A 21,286-nucleotide genomic window follows, 5' to 3' on the forward strand; every position below is an offset into this window, starting at 1 on the left:
GAACGCGATCGAAGTAGTGCCCAACGTGGACGCCATAATTTGTATGCAGCAGTTGCAGCTTCTTCCTTGAGTTGTGCGTTTCGTTCACATTGAGTCATTCACAACAGCTTGTATATGAAGGTGATAAATTTACTGTACTAAAAAAAAAAGGTGTTAAATTTCACTATTTTAGTGGCATCTGTTTCTCTTGTGTCTCCTGCTTTTAGTCATATCTAGCTTTTATAAAATTTATTAATGAGGGTAAATAATATTATAAAATTTAGAGTAAATACCTTTTTAGGTCCTTGACAAAAAACACAGTTCTCATTTTAGTCCCTTACAAAAAATAATTAGTTTCGGGGTCTCTAACAAATTCAAAGTGGACCCATTTAGTTGAAATCGTGGTCCCTCACAAATTCAAAAAAGACCCATATTAGTCCCTTAAAAGGACTAAAATGGGTCCATTTTGAATTTGTTAGGGATCTCGAGACTAATTATTTTTTGTAAGGGACTAAAGTGAGGACTGTGTTTTTTCTTAGGGACCCAAAAGGGTATTTACTCTAAAATTTAATATCAAAACGTGTCCCAACGTGTCGAAATATGTCATTTTTTAGAATTAGCGTGTCGTGTCGTGTCCTGTGTCCCGTGTCCATGTCCGTGCATCATAGCCGTGGAGTGAAGAGAAACAGTGACTCCTTAGTCACTTAAATCCATTCACTATACCAGCGGGTATAAGGTCATCTATCTACTCACCTCCATTCATTACCAAACTTTACCCAATAGACTAGAATATTTTTCTAGTCATAATTCTAACTTTACTTTCACTTTTTGGGTAACTTTGTTTGCCCATATTTTTACCACTTAACTGTCAATTAACTGCTTTTTCACCAAAGGTGACTTTATTTCTTTTTCTTCTAATTATTCTTCAATATTAAATCCACAACCACATGTGAGGGTTATTATATTCAAGGATTCCTTGTTTGTTGGAAACATTACCAAATGCCTTTGTGTTATGGTTCTGCTTGGTAACAAGTCCATGCTTTTTCAAATTTGGCAGGTGCACTGGCAAGAGACTCTTAGGGGACAGGTTGCAGGAATTTTAACAACAGAGAGAGTTCTTATTGTTTCTGCAGCACTTGATATACTTGCTGGCACTTCTACAAACTTTGACAAGGGACTTCCTTCAATATCCTTAGATTTTATTTATTTATTTTTTAATCAAGGAACCATTTATTCACATTAAGGATGTGCTTGATTGAGTAGTAGGTGGAAATTTTGGAAGGAAATATGAGGAGGTGGAAAGTAAACTGTACTCACTTTCACTTGCAGCCATAACTTTGGTTGAAAATCATGTTCACTCTGTCCTTTATTTCTACCTTCCCGCTTTCCACCTACTCAGCCAAGCCGGCTCTAAATTTCATGTGTCACTTGGATATGTTATCGTTTTTGAAACCTTAATTGATGCCTACTTTAGATCACTCTTATGGGTTGGGCCTGCCCTTCTTTTTTCTACTGCCACCGCAATCAATATACTTGGATGGGATGGAATTGTGAGGACTATCCTCTCAATTAGTATGCCTTCTGCAGGTAAATTGTCTTGCTGCATGCAGGGATGTCACGATATCTTGGCCATTTGTTTTGGGTGTTCTATCTAGTCAACTACTGTACTACTTTTTTTTCTGGGTATTATCCTACTGATCTATTTTTATAAATTTCTTATGCAGTATTGGTTGGTGCTTTGAATGACCGATTGCTGCTTGCTAGCCCTACAGAAATAAATCCCAGACAGAAGAAGGGGGTTGAGGTCAAAAGTTGTCTTGTAGGTCTTCTCGAGCCTCTTCTCATCGGATTTGCCACAATGCAGCAAAGTTTTGAACAAAAACTTGATCTTTCAGAAATATTATACCAAATAACATCAAGGTTTCCTTCTTTGCTACCTATAAATTATGACCTCCTTTAAGAAAAGTCTGACTTCTTTCTATAGGGTAGAAGGTTTAGACTTCAAGGTCCCTTTTCATGTTTCTTTATCTTTGTCAAAGCTGGAAACAATTGATGGTTTGAATTCTTATCTGCATGAAGGTTTGACAGCTTGCGCATAACACCAAGGTCTCTGGACATCCTTGCTAGTGGTTCTCCAGTTTGTGGAGATTTAGCTGTGTCGTTATCCCAATCAGGTCCACAATTCACCCAGGTATGTGATAGGATTATTTGTTTTGGCTTTTAGTTGTGGTCAATCTGATTTTCTGAGGATGTTGAGTTTTGACCTTAGGTGATGCGGGGTGTCTATGCTGTGAAAGCTCTTCATTTTCCCACTGCTTTATCTGTTTTAAAAGATGAATTTCTCCGTTCAAGAGATTATCCACGATGTCCTCCTATATCCCAGTTATTTCACAGGTTCAGGCAGTTGGGTTATACCAGTATCAGGTAGGTAGAGTGGTGGACTAGGAAACTTCATTGTATTTCTGATGCTACCATTGTACCTAGAGGAGGAACTACTGAGATATGATGATTGTGTGTTCCGTTCGGTATTGGATTTCTTGAATTATTACTTGCTAATATTGGTGAGGCTTTACTTCCCAGCCATTAGCTAATCTATTAGTATCTAAAGTTCTATATAATAATTTACAAAAAAAAAAAAAAAAAAAAGTTCTATATAATACATGAAAGTGGTAGTTTTTTTTTAATAAACTTTTTAGTGTCTGTTGCATCTCATCAATAATTATATGTTCATGATTCTGGCCTATTCTTGTGTGGAGTAAGACTGCAAGAATGTGAATGAATTATAGTTACTAGTCATACTGGGTTGACTAGCAGTCTATGGCTCCTTAGCATGTTGCCAGGAGCCAATAAATAGATTTTCTATACTTATCAAATTATTCTTTAAGAGCATATGGAGGCCACTATTTAAAAAAAAAAAAAATCATTATTAAAGAAGCATGCTAGACCTCGTATGATGAGTATGATCATTTAAAATAGAGGATTTATATGATAGTATAATTTCTATTTGCTTTATCTTTCTGAATGTTGGGTGGTAAAGAGTCAATAACAGCATAAGCTCAGTGTTGCAGAGATGAGTATGTTGCAGTGGGTGAGTGATACAAGACAAAATTAGAAATGGAACCCTTAGAGAGAAAGTAGGGGTAGCACCTATTCAGGAGAAGATAGCCTTAAGTGGTTTGTAAATGTGAGAAGAAAGACCAATAGAAGCCCCAATAAGAAAAACTCTTAAAAAAGGGCTTGGTTCTAAATGGACTTTCTAAGAATTTGGTTCATTACAAAACACAATGGTGTAATTTTATCCATGTAGCCAACCCTACCTAGTGGGAAAAGGCTTTGATGATTGTTGTTGTGGTATAATGTTTACCTATCTAGCTTAAGTTGTTTTCTTTTTTTATGAGTGATTATCTCTTGTTTAAATTAGCTTTGGCCTCTGCTTGTTTATATTTGAATAATTCTGGTCTAATATCAGTATTATTTTCATATTGTTGATTTATGGCACCATCTATATCAAGTTTGACATGCATGTGTCTGTTAAGTGTTACCTAGAGTGTTGGGGCTTGTTGGAATTATTGGGTTTTGGTAGGAAAGAGAGAAAAGAGAGAGAGAGAGAGAGAGAGAGAGAGAGAGAGAGAGAGAGAGAGAGCTGTGAATTATGTACTCAATAATTGATAGATAGATAGATAGTTGTGATCCAATACCCTAACCTAGTACTCCTATTTGTATTAATAATTAGGTCATTACTAGTACAAGGCCAAGCCCACTAAAAATAAGACTAATAACCGTAATGTTTTAACAGATCTCATATTATTGATGAGTTGGTGTATGGATGGTACTATAGTTCTTTGAATAGCGTGATTTAAAAGTTTGTTCACTTTTGTAATTTAAGATCACTTGCAGGTTTGGTCAGTTTGATAGAGCAAAAGAAACCTTTGAAGTTATAGCAGATTATGAAAGCATGCTTGATCTGTTTATATGCCATCTTAATCCTAGCGCTATGAGGCGTCTTGCTCAGAAGTTGGAAGAAGAAGGTTTTGACTCTGAATTGAGGCGACATTGTGAAAGGATTTTACGAGTTCGATCTACTGGATGGACACAAGGCATATTTGCCAATTTTGCTGCAGAAAGCATGGTTCCCAAAGGACCTGAGTGGGGGGGTGGAAACTGGGAAATCAAAACACCTACTACTGCGAAGGATATACCTCAGTGGGAGCTTGCTGCAGAGGTGACCCCATATATGAAGACCAATGATGGTACGATTCCATCCATTATTGTAGATCATATTGGTGTGTATTTAGGCTCAATTAAAGGAAGAGGCAATATTGTAGAGGTAAGGGAAGATAGCTTGGTTAAATCCTTCATCCCAGCAGGTAATGATAAAACAAATGGTCTTGAAGTATCTTCAGTTAAATCCATATCTAATCAATTGAAGGGGGTTGATAATCCCAAAGGTTATCCATTGATGGGTCTAGAAAGTCTTAACAAACAGCTTGCCAGTTCCTCTGCTGATGAACAGTCTAAAGCAGCAGAAGAATTCAATAAATCCATGTATGGAGGTGCTGCTGATGATAGCAGTAGTGATGAGGAAGGAGTATCAAAATCCAAAAAAATACGTGTTAGAATACGAGACAAGCCGAGTGCCTCTTCTACTGTGAATGTTGATAAGATTAAAGAAGCCACTAGTAAATTTAAACTTAGTGAAGGTATAGCTCGTCAAAGGAGCAGGTCGTTAACCAGTGGATCCCAAGATATTGGCCAGATTTTGTCCCTGCCACCTGCTTCTACTGGAATGGCTGTTTCTACTATTTCAACTCCCGGTGACCTGTTTGGAACAGATCCCTTGACTCAACCAGAATCAATTTCACAGCCAACTACTGGGGTTGTAAGTGGTGTTAAAGCAGGACCTATTCCAGAGGACTTCTTTCAGCATACAATTCCATCCCTTCAGGTTGCTGCTTCACTACCTCCTCCTGGGACATATCTCTCTAAATTCTCTTCAGGGGTTGAAAGCGGCAAAGCAACTCCTAACCAGGTTAGTGCTTCTGTAGCTGATGTTGGTCTTCAAGGTGATGTTCCCCCTCAAGCTGTTCAACAACCTGTGGTTCCAGTTGAGTCCATAGGAGTTTCTGATGGTGGTGTCCCACCACCATCCTCAGCTCAGGCTGCGGTAATTTCCCCATCGCAGCTGCAGGCACCAATTTCTAGCCAACCGCTTGATCTTAGTGTTCTTGGAGTTCCAAATTCTGCTGATTCAGGAAAGCCTCCACAAACTGGGTCTCCACCATCTTCTGTGCGACCTGGACAGGTATAAATAAATACATGCATAGGCATCCATATACATGTGGAATGAGTAACTCTTTCTTATGAAAGATATTTTCTGCTATTTCTTTTTTTGAGGTCCTATGGTATTTTCTGTATGCTGGGAAAGAATATGGTGAGGCATGCAAGAATTAGATGTTCTGGATTGAACTGCAATATAGCATTAATATAGAAGAATACTCACTTTATAATTTTTCCTTTCATTATTTTGTTGATGCTAGGGAAAGAGAAGAAATTAGGAAGGTTTGCTAGAAAATATGTTCCGATTGAGTTAGTATGCTTATAAACAATGATTACTTCTGATAATAGAACAACTGAGAAATCAACTTTTACTGAACCGAGTGAGTATTATCCTCCCACCTATCACTAAGGTGTATTTAGGCAGGGCAGCAGAGTATTAGAGGCATGTGGGGGAAATGGGGAAAATATGAGACGGGATCAGTTTGGGGGAGTGTGCTGTAACAACCTGCACGCTTGGAAGGTGGGGCAAGGACCTGATTCTGTTAGTGAAACAGAATAAGGACAGACGGGGCGGGCAGAGAGGGGGGGTGGGGGGAGGCTAGCAAGGTTTGAGTGAGGATTGCGAAGGGAGGAAGCAAAAACCTTGAAGAGTCTGTAGTGTCTCTGTCATTTTTCTTTTTTGTTTGAGTGTTTATCTTCAGTATTTCGTACAAATTCTTATCTGATACTGATATCAGAAGCTGAAGGAACTCATTAAGATTCCTTCCGTAAAACCTTGTTCTAGTTCCAGTTTCCTATTACTGAGCATGTATGGTTTCTCTATTTGTTCCCAATCTCATGGTTCATATGACAGGTTCCCCGAGGGGCTGCTGCTTCTGTATGTTTCAAGACTGGACTTGCTCACCTTGAGCTAAATCATCTTTCAGATGCTTTGTCTTGCTTTAATGAATCTTTTCTTGCATTAGCTAAGGAACAATCTCGTGGAAGTGATATAAAAGCTCAAGCAACTATCTGTGCTCAATACAAGATAGCAGTTACTCTTCTTCAGGTACAATTACCATGGTTCAATTTTTAATGACATAGATAGAATGGACACATAGATAGAATGGACTCTGACCTAAAAATAAATTTGGTAATTGAGCTTCAGTTTCTCTAGACCATAACACGGCACTATCATAAAATTGTAGTTCAAGATTTTCCATGCTGTTTGTTGTGTAATTAAGCAAGCAATGATATCTGACTCCTAAGATAGCAAGCATTAGATTCAATAAAAGGGATTATTAGAATCTCTGCTAATGGCCTAATGTCTTAGTCAATCTGGAATTGTATACAAAGAAAAGGTAAGTTTTTTCCCTTTGATATATGGAACCCGACGCTAAGATTTTTAATTTCAGTTTACGGTCTAAGGTGCAAGAAAGAGAGAATAAACCATTGTCTACAGACTACAGTCTACACTTATAGTGAATTGAGCCAAAACTATTTTTTGTGGTCGCCTTGGTGGTCAATCAGACCTGGTAAATTACACCAGAGGTCTTTATCCTTACAGCCAAGTAGATGTTGCTTTTATCTGTTTAGATATGAACCTCCGAATTTGTTTCGCTTTTGCATTGGAAGTATTTGTTCCTTTATTACTTTAAAGCTGTCTTCGTGATTGCAGGAAATTGGACGTTTGCAAAAAGTCCACGGTCCAAGTGCAATCAGTGCAAAAGATGAGATGGCAAGACTTTCACGCCATCTGGGTTCATTGCCTCTTCTGGCTAAGCACAGAATAAATTGCATTCGAACTGCCATAAAACGAAACATGGAGGTGCAAAATTATTCATATGCCAAGCAAATGCTAGAACTACTATCGTCTAAAGCACCACCAAGCAAGCAGGAAGAATTTAGGAGCCTGATCGACTTGTGTGTTCAGAGGGGTTTGACTAACAAGTCCATTGATCCATTCGAAGATCCTTCCCAATTCTGTGCTGCCACCTTAAGCAGGCTTTCAACCATTGGATATGATGTATGTGATCTGTGTGGAGCCAAATTTTCGGCTGTGACTGCGCCTGGATGCATCATCTGTGGAATGGGAAGCATCAAAAGATCAGATGCACTCACAGGACCAGTTCCTTCTCCATTTGGTTGAGTCGCCAAGATTGTAGTTGCTCGTAACGTGTATTCCCCAGTGAAGCTGTTGCATATAGAGAGACTTAACTTCATTGGAGGGAGGATATACAACTGAAGGGAAGGGAAGGGGGGGCGGACACCGAATTCGGAGAAATTATGGAGTTTCTACATTTTTTGTGCACAGCTTTTGAGTTTTATTGTGATTGCTTCGGCGTACCTTTTTTTTTTTTTTTTTTTTTTTAATTTCCTTCCAGGGATTCTCTGGTGTTACAGAATGTTGTTTTCCAATAATTTTGCAAATTATATTGACCCCTTGTGAAGATACAAACACGAAGTTACAGAGCATAATTCTGCTATTAAGTAATGGATTCATTCGGCGTCATAATACATCACTTATTGGTTTAGAATTTATCTGGATAGTCAACAAGAGTCAACAGGTAAGAGTGAAAATTTAATTCTTGCGAAAAATCATGTATTGTTAACTACAAGTATTTTGAAAGAGACTAATATTCTCAAGTTTACGCATTAAAGGTGGAAACTTCTCTGGACAATATTTTTTCATACTCAAATTTTGAGAAGAACCGAAGATTACACGCTTAACTAATCTAAAACTCTTTCCACCCATACCAACACTTGGTAGTGTTACACTTTATTTTTTATTTTATTTTTTGTACATGTGTTACACTCTTCTTCATTGTACCATGAAGTTTACTGTCTAATTTGTAATTGGGCATACCTATAAATAAATTTATCTATTATTTATATGTGATAGGTTATTCTGCTTATTTTCATTTTGTCTACTTTTGTCTACCCCTTTCATTATCGTTCGATTACAATTTAATCCAAGATTCATATTTGTGAAATAAAATAAATTTTGTTCCCTCTTTTTTTTTCTCACTTCCTCCCACACTGTTTCTCTCTCCTCCCTTTTCTCTCTTCCTCTACGTCACACGAGAGATATTTTTTTTCCTTCGTTGCTGGTATAATAATCGGTGTTGGATCATTATATATGAGAAATAATTACATGAAGCTAAATATATATACATGAAGCTATACATTAATCGAATGGTCCATATATAAACTAAACATTAATCGCCGGTATAAAAATTGGGTTTATATATATTTCGTTTATATATATTTATATACATGAAGCTAAATATATATGAGACAACTTTCTGTTCGATTAAAATTGCGCTTTACGATAGCCTCTGATCATGGTTTTTCACATGTAAGTATTGGGTTCCTCGATTTGGTCGAAAAGAATGAGGGAAAAAAAAATGTCTCCGGTATGATGTAGAGGAAGAGAGAAAGGGAAGGAGAGAGAAAGGATGTAGGAGGAAGTAAGGAGAAATAAAGGGAAAAAAAAGTTTATTTTATTTTGCAAATATGGACCGTTGGATTAGATTGTAATCGAACGGTAATGAAAGTGGTAGACAAAGGTAGGCAAAATGGGAGTAGGCAGGATAACATATCTATATATATATATATATATATATATATATATATATATATATGAATTTATCGTTTGTCAAGCTGCTTGAGATAATCTTATCTCCGGTTAGTAAATCGTAACCGTAGGCATAATGGAAGAGAGAGAAAAAGAGAATCATAATCATTCAATTTTTTGATCTAATGGCTCTCAAATGAGGTGTCAAATTTCAAATTTGACACCGGTGTCAAATGATCCTACCTCATATATATATATATGGAAAGGTTATAGTTACAACCTCTTACAACCATATATCATAACCGTTGATTTCTGCCAATCAACGGTTATGATTTTCGCAAATTAAACTCATTAATTAATTATTAATTTATAATAAATGACAACCGTTGATTGGCGGAAATCAACGGTTATGATATATGGCTGTAAGAGGTTGTAAAAAAAAATTGTAAGTATAACATTCCTTGTATGTATATATATATATATATATATATATATATATATATATATATATATATATATATATAAAGAGCTTTATTCTTACGATCTAAAAGTTTTATAATCTATTTTTTTACCGTAAATTTTCATCAATCCAATAATTATAATTTATTGGGTCTCATTTATTATTAATTATTAATTTTCAATAAATTATAAGCGTTAGATCAATGAAAATTAACGGTAAAAAAATAAATTATAAGAGTTATAAAATTTTTAAATTGTAAGAATAATGATTTTAATATATATAAAAAGATTATATTTACAAACTTGCCCAAGTCGCAACATCAAGCATGAGGGTATCCATTCCGCCGCTGAGACATGTATAAAGCAACAAATGTTGATTCACATAATCAACGAGATAGCGAAACTGCCATTTCCATGTATATTTCATGAGAGGATCTCATACAAATCAATGATAATGAAAAATGCATTGAGATAAAAGGGTAAAGCCGTAAAGGGTGAGAAAATAATAACCATTCATTTATATGTTAACGGCTGAAATTTTTTGAGGTGATCAATCACATGTCAACTCCATTCCTATATTTCTTATAAAAGCACTGTTAAGGACCCGATCACAGCATCCAAAAGGGCAAAACCCGTTCACATGCTAATTTTTTTTTTTTTTTCCATAGTCGCACATTTTTTTTATTAAGGGTGTAAATGAACTAATTCGGCTTGCAGAGACCTACAGCTTAGCTTATATTAGGTCAAACTTAACCTATTACAAATAATAAAATAGAACAAGCGTAAACTTTTAAAAAAACTTATTTAGAAAACAGGCTATATGTTTTTTGTACATATCGGTCTATAAGCCTACATCTTACAGGCCGACTTATATAATATTATTTATTTTAAATAAAATTATTATTTTAGTTATTCTTTTAATTGTTGAATGTTTAATAGGCTTAAACAAGTTAACAGGCCTAGGTCTAGGTTTTTATTTTTTAAATATAAGTCAGACCAGACTTGTAATTTGGAGCCTACACAGACTAACATGCCAGGCCAGATCAGATCTAATATTTTTTATACAGGTTTAAGTTATTTAAGTTAAAGTCTAACTTAATCCAGACTAACATGTCAGGCCAGACCAGATCTAATATTTTTTATACAGGTCTAAGTTACTTAAGTTAAAGTCTAACTTAATCCAGACTAATTACACTCTTATCTTTGATTATTTACTTTGTGTGTGAACTATCCAATATGCAAAAACCCACCACATCATAGTTCAGAAATCTGTGCTGAGTGAAGGGTTGAGTGATGAGCATTGAGCTATACCTCTCAGTGAGTTATTGGTGCAAAAGCAACCTAAAACTGAAGTCATAAGGCATCATTTGTACAAGCTGTGAGAGAGGGTGTTTTCCCCTTCTTTCAAGGCATTCAACTGCTTCCTTTCTGAGTTCAACGGGTAGTTGGAGGCTGACCCAATCCAACAAAGATTCCAAGTCCTTGGCAAAGTCAAGTAAATACCAGTCCAGTAACTTTGGGATTACCAACTTGTTTCTTTTTGTAATGCCAACTGCTGCTTGTAAATAATCTCTTTTTGCTGCTTCTAACTCATCATCAACTTGTGATGCGGTGTACACCCTTACCTTCATAAAATAAAAATATATTTGTTCCATCAATTCAACAAAACCAAGGAAAACAAATAGATTTATGAATTTATCCACATCGGGAAATAAATCCAGCGTAAAAGATTAATAATACTAACATTATAGTTTAATTTTGTATTATAATGATCTCATGAGTCTCCTAACTTATCCACTCATGGTTTCTTAGTTTTAGTTCCTATCCTAGATATTTCAATTTCTAGATTCAAACGAACACATAACACCTAGTTGATCACATAGTATGACCATAGCTAAAAAAGCAATTAATCAGTGTCCACATAACAATATTGTCGTCTGAATTGAGAAACAAACATACCGCAGGTGAAGACCAGCTTCCACATGAAAGTGCAAATGTAACCATGGGCTCAGACCATTCCAACCCAAATATGGTTCGTGCTTTGATCTCATCATTTTTTGCAGATTTTGGGAAGGTCTGTCGCAGGAAGCAAAGATGAAAATCAAGGGATCAATTGTAATCTACAAAAGCATGACGAGGACTTCAAAAAATTATAAAAAAAATTTGACTTCTAAAACAAAACCACAAGCAAAGAGTAGATTATGCGCTTACAAACTTCAGGTAATAAGGAAATCTCAAGATGAAGTGCTCTATTGTAATTGCATTGAGCAACTGGCCCCCCACTACTATTTTTGCCTGACACAAGAGCATTGCCAAGTTTTAGTCATCTTGATTGTTTATCTAGAGTTTCATCAAGACAGGACACTATACTTGGTAGTGTGGATGTGGGAAATAGATATACGAAGGTTAGAGCTAACGGTTAAATGGCTTCTATCCAGAATTATAGTAATTTTAGTAACTTAAATTAATACTTTGATACCTTTCGTTTGGGTTTATCTACTATCGACCCATCTAGTTTGGGATAAAAGTGTTGTTGATTTTTGATGCTGAAACTAATACTTTGATCAACCCTATTCTTCGGTATTCTCTGCTATAATATACATAGAATAATGATAGGAAATTTTTTTCTTAATTTACTTTTCTGTCTTATTGGTAGATCTTCTAGCAGCAATAAACAATAATTAGAAGTTAGATAGAAGAGCACCGAGAAATCCCTCATGTCAACATGGGATGGCAGCAAGGATCAACTGAGAAGGACAAGCAATGTTTCCGCTGCTTTGAATACTTTGTTCTTAAAAAAGAAAAAAATAAATAGAGAATATTAGAGAGATTATTGTACCTTCTGCATTAGTGCTACAACCATTTCAGGACTTTCAGGTATACCATGCTCTAAATATGCCTACAATATTAAAGCCAAATAATTGTGGTTATCCTCAGCATATTGCATTGCAGTGAGAAGTAGCAAATCAGTGACAGAAACTCAGAAAGGTATCTTACATTCAGCATGCAGGAATTGTAAGTGTTTATCCAAAATGCAAGTTTCTCTTGATGATTAAGACCCTTCAAGTTCACAGAGGCAAGCTTTCCAAGTAGGAACCTGAATATGTCTGTTAGATTAGATAGACACTCATAGTATCAACCAACAGCTAATTCTTTATAACTTACTTTAATCTATGGATCAGAAACACTGCATTTCTTTTTCGGTTGAGATCAACAGTTGAGGCTTTAATCTCACACAGTTTACTATATGCACCAATATCTGTCGTTTTGGATTCTGAACAGATACCATATGGATCACACAACTTATCCTTTTCCTTGCTGCATGGGCTGAAAGCAGTTGTAGAATGGGAAGGCGTTTTTGATTCACCTATTCTGTCCTTGAATGTGCCAATTCTCACAAATATGCTACACAAGCACTTGACGATATCCTCTGAAACTTTGTTGGGTGTGCTATCAACTTCTGATGCCTTATCATCTGATGAACTTGAGAAACAATGTGCTCTTTCCAGATCTACTAATCTCCACTCCAGCTGAACAAGCAAAACAATTCATTGTTGAAATGACAGCTCAATCATTTCACAAATTAATAGTAATTATTGAAAACTGTCTGGTACCTGCAACTTCAAGTGATCTACACACTTGTCAGCTGATTCTTGTTTGATTGGAGATTTCTTTACTGGAGTAATGACTTTGACCGTTTTCTTATCTGCAGATTGCTTATCCTTCAGAGTGTTACAAAACAATGGACTTTCTTTTCCCTGTCCCTCTTCTGTGATTGATGATAACAAATCTTGTTTCCCGTTGACTAGCTTACCAGTGTGATCAGTGACAATGTCAGAGGAGAACAGCTTTCTACTTGAAGCATTTCTTGCAAGAGAAAGCTGAGGCTTGGCCATGGTAGTTGAATTAACCTCACTTTGGGACAAAGATTTTGACCTTCGATGTTTGGAGCTCCTGATAGAGTTTTGGTCAATTGGGTCGTTCATATTTTCTGCATTCCTCTTGGAGGAAATGTACACAGCTTCCTGATATAGACATTGTCTGAAATTCACAACCTGCTCTTCTAGTCGAACCACCTCCTCCTCCAACACTGCTACTTCAGCCACAAGCTCTAATGTCTAAAATACGCATGCACAGTTTTCATCACTTTCCACATAAACAAAAAAAAAAAAAAATTTACTATAATTGAGATACAAAATATGCAATTGATCCCTGACTTCATCTGGTTTGTTCTAAATTTATTGCCTGAAAGGCTGAAACTCTTCAATCTATGTAACAAAGACATATTGCATTGCAAACACTTCAATCTATGTAACAAAAACACATTGCATTGCAAACAATTGATCTTAGCCAAAAGGCTGAGGAAGGTGTGCGGCTTAACCAGTTATCTCGAGTTCTAAGTTTTGGATATGCAGATGTGTTAAAAATTTGGTAAGAAGGGTTTTGCAATCCTTCCTACCTTGACGGGATTAGTCGAGTAATCAATGAACAGACGGAGAAATCTAAAAAAAGAAATACGTATTGCATTGCCCACTTTTTGTGTTCCACATATGCATGCACACAAGGGAAAGATGAAGAGAGATACTAACATGTGGAGGGAGATAAGGAGGAAGACGAGGAAGAGCCCCCAAAGGTCTCCTAAATGCTCTTTCTAACGCTCTGTGAACATTCTCTTCATGTCTGAGCTTCCTCTTCAACTTATCAACCTGCAAAGTTTGAAATCGTAAGTACACTGACAGATGATTCATAGAATAAACACTTTTGAGGGAGTGAAAGTACGAAAGGAATATCATTCACATACATCTTGTATCAAAGCCATTTTCCTTTCTCGATGGGATTTACGCCCATTTTTCACGGTTTTCTCGGCACTCCCTCGATTTTCCATCTTGTCCTACTTGGCACATTCAGTAATAAACAAATCTGTGGTAGAAACTTTGATTTCGGCGTGCAGGAAAAAGAAAACCATAAGGACAAGACTATTTGTTTAACATAAGAAGTGAAAGAACCCAGTTCTCAGATTTGGATAAAAAAAAAAAAACATACCCCAATACAATCTAATAGTACTGCAAAAAGGTAGAACATGTATGTGTTAGTGTTATGTAACATTGATAAAGTGAATTTGCAAAATGATAAACAACAACAACAACAATAATAATAAAAAGGCATTGTACGAACCAACTTCCGAGACAGAGTCACAAAGAAAGAAACTGAGATTTCATCCAATTCACAGAGCGGGAAACTTGAAAGCAGGGTAGGCACAAGAACGAACACCAATGCCAGGTTCTGCTTAAAAAAGAAATAATGGTTTTTGTCTTGCATAGTATTAAAAAATCTCGAACAGTGTGAAAACAAAGCAACAAAACCCCACCGCAGCAGGAGGAGGAGGAGGAAAACGACGAGGTTTCTTTCAAGCTTATGGCCTCATCCAATGTAAGTTATTCCAGTTGTTCTAAGTACCAACGTGGTATGAAAACAACAATAAAACCAACTCTGAATTCAAATGTTTAATGATGTTTTACTACTGTTGTGCAACAGCCAACATGCATATATTGCAATTTGCAAACAAATAAATATGGTTGAGGGACTTGGAAAGATAGATGGAGAGAAAAATTCTTGAGTGGACCATGATGTGTAACTACTAAATTTATTTTAGAATTTAGATATGTGAAATATATGTTTTAAGGAGAAGGATCTGTTTACAAATTTTTTTTATAAATTACACTATGTACTCTCGGAGAACATAATGTAACTTAGTGTTCCCGGAAGAACATAGTATAATTTGTAAACAAAAAGTTTGTAAATATAAGTCTTACCGTATTTTAATATGATATGTACAATTTGATCCGCCCCCAATAATATAGATTCTGTCCACCTAAAAATGTTTCTGGAGGATAAGTGGACTCACTACTTACTTACCCCTTATTATTTTATTATTATATTCGTTTGTCTCTGAACTGCTTCTTCATCTTTCATATTCTTTCAAAATTGTCATGGACTTTTGATGCATTCTAAACACATACACATTTGGATTATGGGATAGAGCTCTCAGGCAAAAATAAAAAAATAAAAAGAGAGAGAGATAGATAGAGAAAGAAGATTGTCTGTGTGCACTTTGCCGTTGGCTTGAATGTGAAAGTGAGTGTGACAAGCGCGCTTTTATTATGTTATAATTGCGGTACACTCTCTTCTCTCTAAAAATTTCTTTGGTGCTATAAATGTATCGTAAATTTGGTACATCTTCCATTTAGATTGTGACATGTGTTTTACTTTTGTCAAATCAATAATAAATAATTTATTTTAAAATTAGAAGAAAGAATGATTTGATATAAAGTAAGACACATATCACAAAATAAATGGAAGATGTACCGAAATATTCGGCTTCTCTCTCTGCCTATGTGTCTTCCCTTATATTGCCAAGTTCATTCTTTACATTCTCTGAACATTAATAGTAATTTACCCTCTTCAATTTCTTGTTTTTTATATATTCCCACAATGTTTGGAGCACGTTGAATGAACTAGTAATTCAAGATTGTGTTTCTACCTATAATTATTGGTTGAAGTGATAAAGAATTTCTTATCTTTAATTAAAAAACTTGTCGGGTAATGAAACAAAAAAATTGTGCTTCTGATCAGTGCTTAGTTAGTCGACTTTAAATGTTTTTATTAAATGCTGGTAATTATTAAAAAAGGTAAATATTAAATACACTTATCTATGAAGCACCGACACTTCAAAAATCTTGAGGTGTCGTGTCCAACACTTTCCGACACTCTCGGACACTCCGACACTCCAACACGCATTATAGAAATTCAAAAAAGAGGTTCCAAGGTTACGTTGCGTTGAGTTTTTAGTTCCAACTATTAGATTCGTTAGATTACGATTACTATTTTATTGAGTTTAATATAAATATTTGGGATATCTTATGTTTCTTTGCAAAATTTATTAGGCTTTAATATTTCTAAAGTGAATGTAGATAAATTATCTACATTTGCTCCCAAAACGACGTCGTTTTGGGTTGAAAATTTAAAAAATTATAATGAAAAAGATTATTATAACCTTGAAATAAATTATAATTACAAAAATACCTTGATTTCTGCCTCAAAACGACATCGTTTTAGGCTCAATGTAGATAAGTTATCTACATTGACTGTAGAAAAAGTGAACCCAATTTATTAATATTATCAATTTAGATTCATTTTTTTGTTAAATTATTGAATATTAAATATAATATATATTACATAAATTAAAAATATTATTTAATATCAAAACGTGTTCTAACGTGTCGAAATCTAACATTTTTTAGAATTAACGTGTCAGAGTGTCGTGTCGTATCGTGTCACGTGTCCCGTATCAGTATCGGTGCTACATTGACACTTATTTCAAATTTAATCTTTGTATGAAATTTTTTTAAGAGTAAACACCTTTTTTGGTCCCTGGCAATAAAAAAGGACCAAATTGGTCCCTAACAGTATGTAAAAAGGGCCACGTTAGTGACGAAGGAGTTGACATAAGGACTAACGTGACCCTTTTTTCATAATTTTAGGAACCAATTTGGTCTTTTTTTATTGTCAGGGACTAAAAAGGCTTTCGTAAATATTGCCAGGGACCAAAAAGGATGTTTACTCTTTTTTTAATTAAGTACCTATACATATAATTGCATTTTTTGTGTGTGGATACACGTATAATTATATTTAAATTCATTATGTTAGTTCTTATTTTAATTCTATGAGATTAATGTAGTTATTGTGAAGCATAAAGATGAGATTAACAATGATAAGAATAAAATTATTTTTTTTGTCCTTATACACAATATTTTTTGTTCAATTTGACACTTTGTTGTAACTTTAACAGATAATGTCATTACAGCAAGATGTGATTATTGTTGAGTGGTGTTGCCCTATTAATATTGGCATGCACTCTCATTTAATTGGATGTACAGCTCAAGATCACAAGCACCTCAACTACCTAAGGATTAAAGAAGATTCTGGAAGGAAAGTGGAGTGTCGTCCTCTCCCTTGTATAAACCTCATGAAGACCTTGTAATAGATTAGATGAAATTTTATTACCTCTAAAGAGAAGTTTGAGTGTCAGATCTCTTTAAGAATGTTTGAGACTACCATCATACTTTGTGAAGCTTGATTGTTCCTCTAGTGAAAGACTAAGGAAGTTTGATCATTTGTGACCTATTATTTACATAGTGGAAGTTTAATTCTGGACTAGTGTCCTATGAATTTTTACTTTTTCATATTGAAAAAGGTTTTCCCACGTTAAACAATTTGATTGTGTTCTTCTCTATCTCTCTCCTTTGCACATTTTTCTTACTTTCGTTGCGCTTTTCAACCAGGTGACTCAGGCCGACATCTGATTGTGTGTGCAGATATCAGAGCTCAAGGTCTGACTTAAACGCTTCCGCACCGAGTTAAGAGAACCGAGTTCCCAACAATTATAGCTAAGACATTTTAATATAATTAACATTTTATTTTTTGCATGTAAAACTTTACACTTTTGTTTACTTAATCATGCCCTAAATATATCGATTAGCAAATCCATATTAAAATCGTTGACAAAATGAATAGATATTAAGGCATATGAGCACACACGAGTACACACACAAACTACCCCAGGTATTTTATTGGAAGTAAAATCAACAGAGAGGGACGTTAATACAAGGTGGCAAAGCAGACGGGACGAGCCATCAACTCTTCAAAAAATGAGTTAACCTGCCCCGCCCTGCTTTTGAAAGAAAGTTGAAAAACTCACCCAGTCGGGCCGAACACGTTTTGTATTAAAAAAATGGGTTAGGTTGGTTGGGCGGAGCGGGTTTAGCTTGTTGTAAAGCCTATCGGGTCGAGTCCGTTTTTTCGGCCTTAGCAATTTAGAGTAAATGAAAATATTCCACAATATTTAATGAGTTTTAAATTACAATAATATTACATACACACACATATATATAGAGGGGTTTACATTTCTGCCTTTGTTGTACGTGTAACAGTTAAATATTTTCCATATATATACGTGAAAGCATTAAATATGAGGAATCATAATCATACAAAAGATAAAAGAATTAAATATTGGGAATTATAATCATACACCTGTCATTGTTGTACGTAAAGTGACTGTAGAAATGATTTTACCGTATATATATATATTATTTTATATTTATGTATTTTTATTATTTAATTACAGTTAATTTACTTTATTTTTTACCCTTACACTATAATTTTATCATAAATTCCGATGTGAATAAATGTTCCCACATGCAACATGTAGCAAGTTTCATGCTTTAAAGTTTAAATCGTAATCCTTACCTATTCTATCCACCATTTCTTATTCCATTCATATACAATTAAAGCAAACAAAAAATAGTAAAGGACTCCGTATCTTACACGTCAGTTAAAAGCTACCTAGCATTGAAGCATTATGACACTTTTTAACCACTCGAAGGGTTTTGTTTCCAATTTTGGGTTTTTACTTAGTATTTTTCTCGTTGAAAAATGAAATATTTCAACTTTTACTTTATCTAAGTTAAAATATAAAAGGTTAAAATAAGATTTTAAAACTTATAATTTTTATTTATTTGAATTTTAGTCCTTATAATTTATTTTCTTATTTATTGTTATTTTTAGTTATTTAAATTTTAATCTATACCAATAAAGTATAATTTTTTATATAGTTCAATATTTAAATTTTGATCTTTATAATTTTTATTTATTGAAATATAAGTCTTCATTTTGAAAAAAAATTATTTTTTATCTTTTCTTAATTAATATATTAATCCTTATAAAATTTAAATTTAAATACATAAAAATAATAAACTAATAAAAATAAATTATAAACACTAAAATTTAAATAAATACAAATTATAACCAAAGTCTTATTTAAACTTGATTTAAAAAATTTAAAAGTGGCAGCAAAAGAATAAAGAAAGAGAAATGTTATATTTATATATTTTTTGTTTATAAACTTTACTATGAACTATGGGAGACTTTTTGACTCGTTTGCCCCTCATTAATTAATTAATAATTATTTTGTCCTATATTCAAAACTATCCACCAATCTACCATTCTTTAATCGATTAATTTGAATATTTAATCGATTAAATGGTCAAAACAGGCAAAAATAGTTGACTCGAGATTTAATCGATTAAATCTCCTTATTTAATCGATTAAATCTCCCAACAGGCGACAAAGGTCAAATCTCCTCCGTAAACAAACGCAGAGTCCATGCATATGAAGCAAATCAACAAGCATAGATAACCAAACAAACAAAGAAACCAACAAATTCCTAAGACCCCCAACAAAATAAGCAATAAATAAATAAAAACATCGGATTCCCACAGATCACACTGAATTCACATCAGAATAGATTCTATATGAACCAAGGAAAACCACAGAAATGAAAACTGCGAGCGACTGGTAAGTTCTCAATTGTTCGATTTCCTAAAATTTGGCACAAATGAAACCCTAGAATTAGAGGGAAAACGAAGAATCAAAATTAAATAAAGAACATGAATTCCATAATCAAAATCTCAGAAAGAAAAAAGCTTAGCTGAAAGTGAAATTCAGCAAAGACAAAAAAAGAGATGGAGAATTAAAGGAATTAACAATACCTGGCCAAGAAGCCATCAATGGAGGACCTGTGGGAGGTGATACCGTATTGTAGAGGTGATAAGCAAATCAACAATTGAGTTTTCCTTGTTCATCAAGAGGTGAATTTGTTGGTTTCTTTGTTTGTTTGGTTATCTATGTTTGTTGATTTGCTTCATATGCATGGAATCTGCTTTTGTTTATGGAGGAGATTTGACCTTTGTTGCCTGTTGAGAGATTTAATTGATTAAATAGGAAGATTTAATCGATTAAATCTCGAGTCAACTATTTTTGCTTGTTTTGACAATTTAATCGATTAAATATTCAAGTTAATCGATTAAAGAAGGTTCGATTGGTAGATAGTTTTGAATAAGGGACAAAATAATTATTAATTAATTAATGAAGGGTAAAAGGATCACGACTATGGATAGAATATATTATTTGAGTATGTATTACTCATAGTATATAGTGTAATTTGTTAAAATTTATAAATAAAAAATTTATAAATATAATCTATTTCATAAATTTTATTTTATTTTTTTGAGGAATTGAGTGGATTTTGTCGGGGCATGTGATCACAACTAAAAGTACTTATGAAAGGCCGTGTCCTGAAGTAGCAGCTAGAGTTCAGAGGGACTAATTTTATTCACACAAAAGTTCATATTTATTAAGGGATTTGTAAGATATAGTTATCTCTTACTATAGACACATGATGTGATGGGTCCCACCATTTATTAAAAAAAGAAAAAAAAATTGGTGACATAATTTTTAATGTGAGATAACCTGAGAGAGTTATCTCATATAAAAATGAGATAATGATTTTTATTTATTAATTATAAGCAGACCAATTACTGAAGTTGATATATGCTTTACGAAGTACGAAAGCCAATGAAACATAAATTTAATAATGAGTTACGAGCCAGACCAATCTCCAACTTTCCCCAACGCAACTGCCACTCACAGTAATTGTTTTTGGGAAATGCTGAAAAATGCTTAAATTTCAATTTTAAAAGTTTATAATGTTAAAGTCATGTTTTTTTTTTTTTAAAGAACATCTAAATGATGGAACGTTAAGCATTTGTGCTCGACTATCCCATAGCTTCAGTTAATTTTGTTTCTTATATGTTTAAATCATTTTTTTATTTGATTATCTGAAAATATATAAAGTATATTTTAAGGAGGAAAGTAGAATGTGATTTGCACCCAATGGCGGACCTGCTTGGGTGCCTCTATCCGCAAGTGCGGATATAAACCCCTTGAATTTTTTATTTTTTTTTAAGCATAGTAATGAAGCATTATATTAGTTAGATTAGGCTTTGCTTGAATATATACTGAGGGGTGAAATGAAAATGAATGAAATACGGTGGAATGGAATGAGATGCTATATATTTTATTGGATATTTTATGATGTCATACAATAAATTATCTTGA

General features: G+C 34.2%; 2 protein-coding genes across 3 annotated transcripts in view; one reads left to right on the forward strand and one right to left on the reverse strand.

Annotated features, from left to right (window-relative positions):
- LOC133287491 (uncharacterized) overlaps positions 1 to 7,688 on the forward strand; it is a 44,331-nt gene extending 36,643 nt beyond the window's left edge. For both annotated transcript variants that reach the window (XM_061485123.1, XM_061485130.1), the window contains exons 17-24: positions 1,037 to 1,165; positions 1,449 to 1,566; positions 1,704 to 1,899; positions 2,059 to 2,170; positions 2,249 to 2,403; positions 3,877 to 5,281; positions 6,110 to 6,304; positions 6,914 to 7,688. In XM_061485123.1, coding sequence (XP_061341107.1) covers positions 1,037 to 1,165; positions 1,449 to 1,566; positions 1,704 to 1,899; positions 2,059 to 2,170; positions 2,249 to 2,403; positions 3,877 to 5,281; positions 6,110 to 6,304; positions 6,914 to 7,384 — 2,781 coding nt within the window. In that variant the 3' untranslated portion in view covers positions 7,385 to 7,688. The remainder of the gene's footprint in view (positions 1 to 1,036; positions 1,166 to 1,448; positions 1,567 to 1,703; positions 1,900 to 2,058; positions 2,171 to 2,248; positions 2,404 to 3,876; positions 5,282 to 6,109; positions 6,305 to 6,913) is intronic.
- A 2,905-nt stretch (positions 7,689 to 10,593) lies between these two features.
- On the reverse strand, positions 10,594 to 14,156 carry LOC133287740 (uncharacterized). Its single transcript, XM_061485409.1, has 9 exons — positions 14,073 to 14,156; positions 13,861 to 13,977; positions 12,886 to 13,389; positions 12,437 to 12,801; positions 12,269 to 12,368; positions 12,111 to 12,170; positions 11,483 to 11,566; positions 11,231 to 11,347; positions 10,594 to 10,896 (listed from the first exon to the last, which is right to left on the reverse strand). The coding sequence occupies exons 1-9, from the start codon at positions 14,154 to 14,156 to the stop codon at positions 10,594 to 10,596; spliced, it is 1,734 nt and encodes a 577-aa protein (XP_061341393.1).
- Positions 14,157 to 21,286: the final 7,130 nt, after the last annotated feature.

This window comes from Gastrolobium bilobum, unplaced genomic scaffold, assembly GCF_033153095.1.
Source record: "Gastrolobium bilobum isolate Gb01-03AN ecotype WA unplaced genomic scaffold, APGP_CSIRO_Gbil_v1 utg2810, whole genome shotgun sequence".
NCBI classification, from domain to species: domain Eukaryota; kingdom Viridiplantae; phylum Streptophyta; class Magnoliopsida; order Fabales; family Fabaceae; genus Gastrolobium; species Gastrolobium bilobum.

Bases quoted from the DNA above. Each gene is read 5' to 3' on its own strand.
- LOC133287740 (XM_061485409.1), bottom strand. From the start codon at position 14,156: ATGGAAAATCGAGGGAGTGCCGAGAAAACCGTGAAAAATGGGCGTAAA. The intron at 12,171-12,268 runs GTAAGATACCTT...TTAATATTGTAG, and splicing joins ACAATTCCTGCATGCTGAAT to GCATATTTAGAGCATGGTAT. The intron at 11,567-12,110 runs GTACAATAATCT...CTCTTGTGTCAG, and splicing joins TTGTAGCACTAATGCAGAAG to GCAAAAATAGTAGTGGGGGG.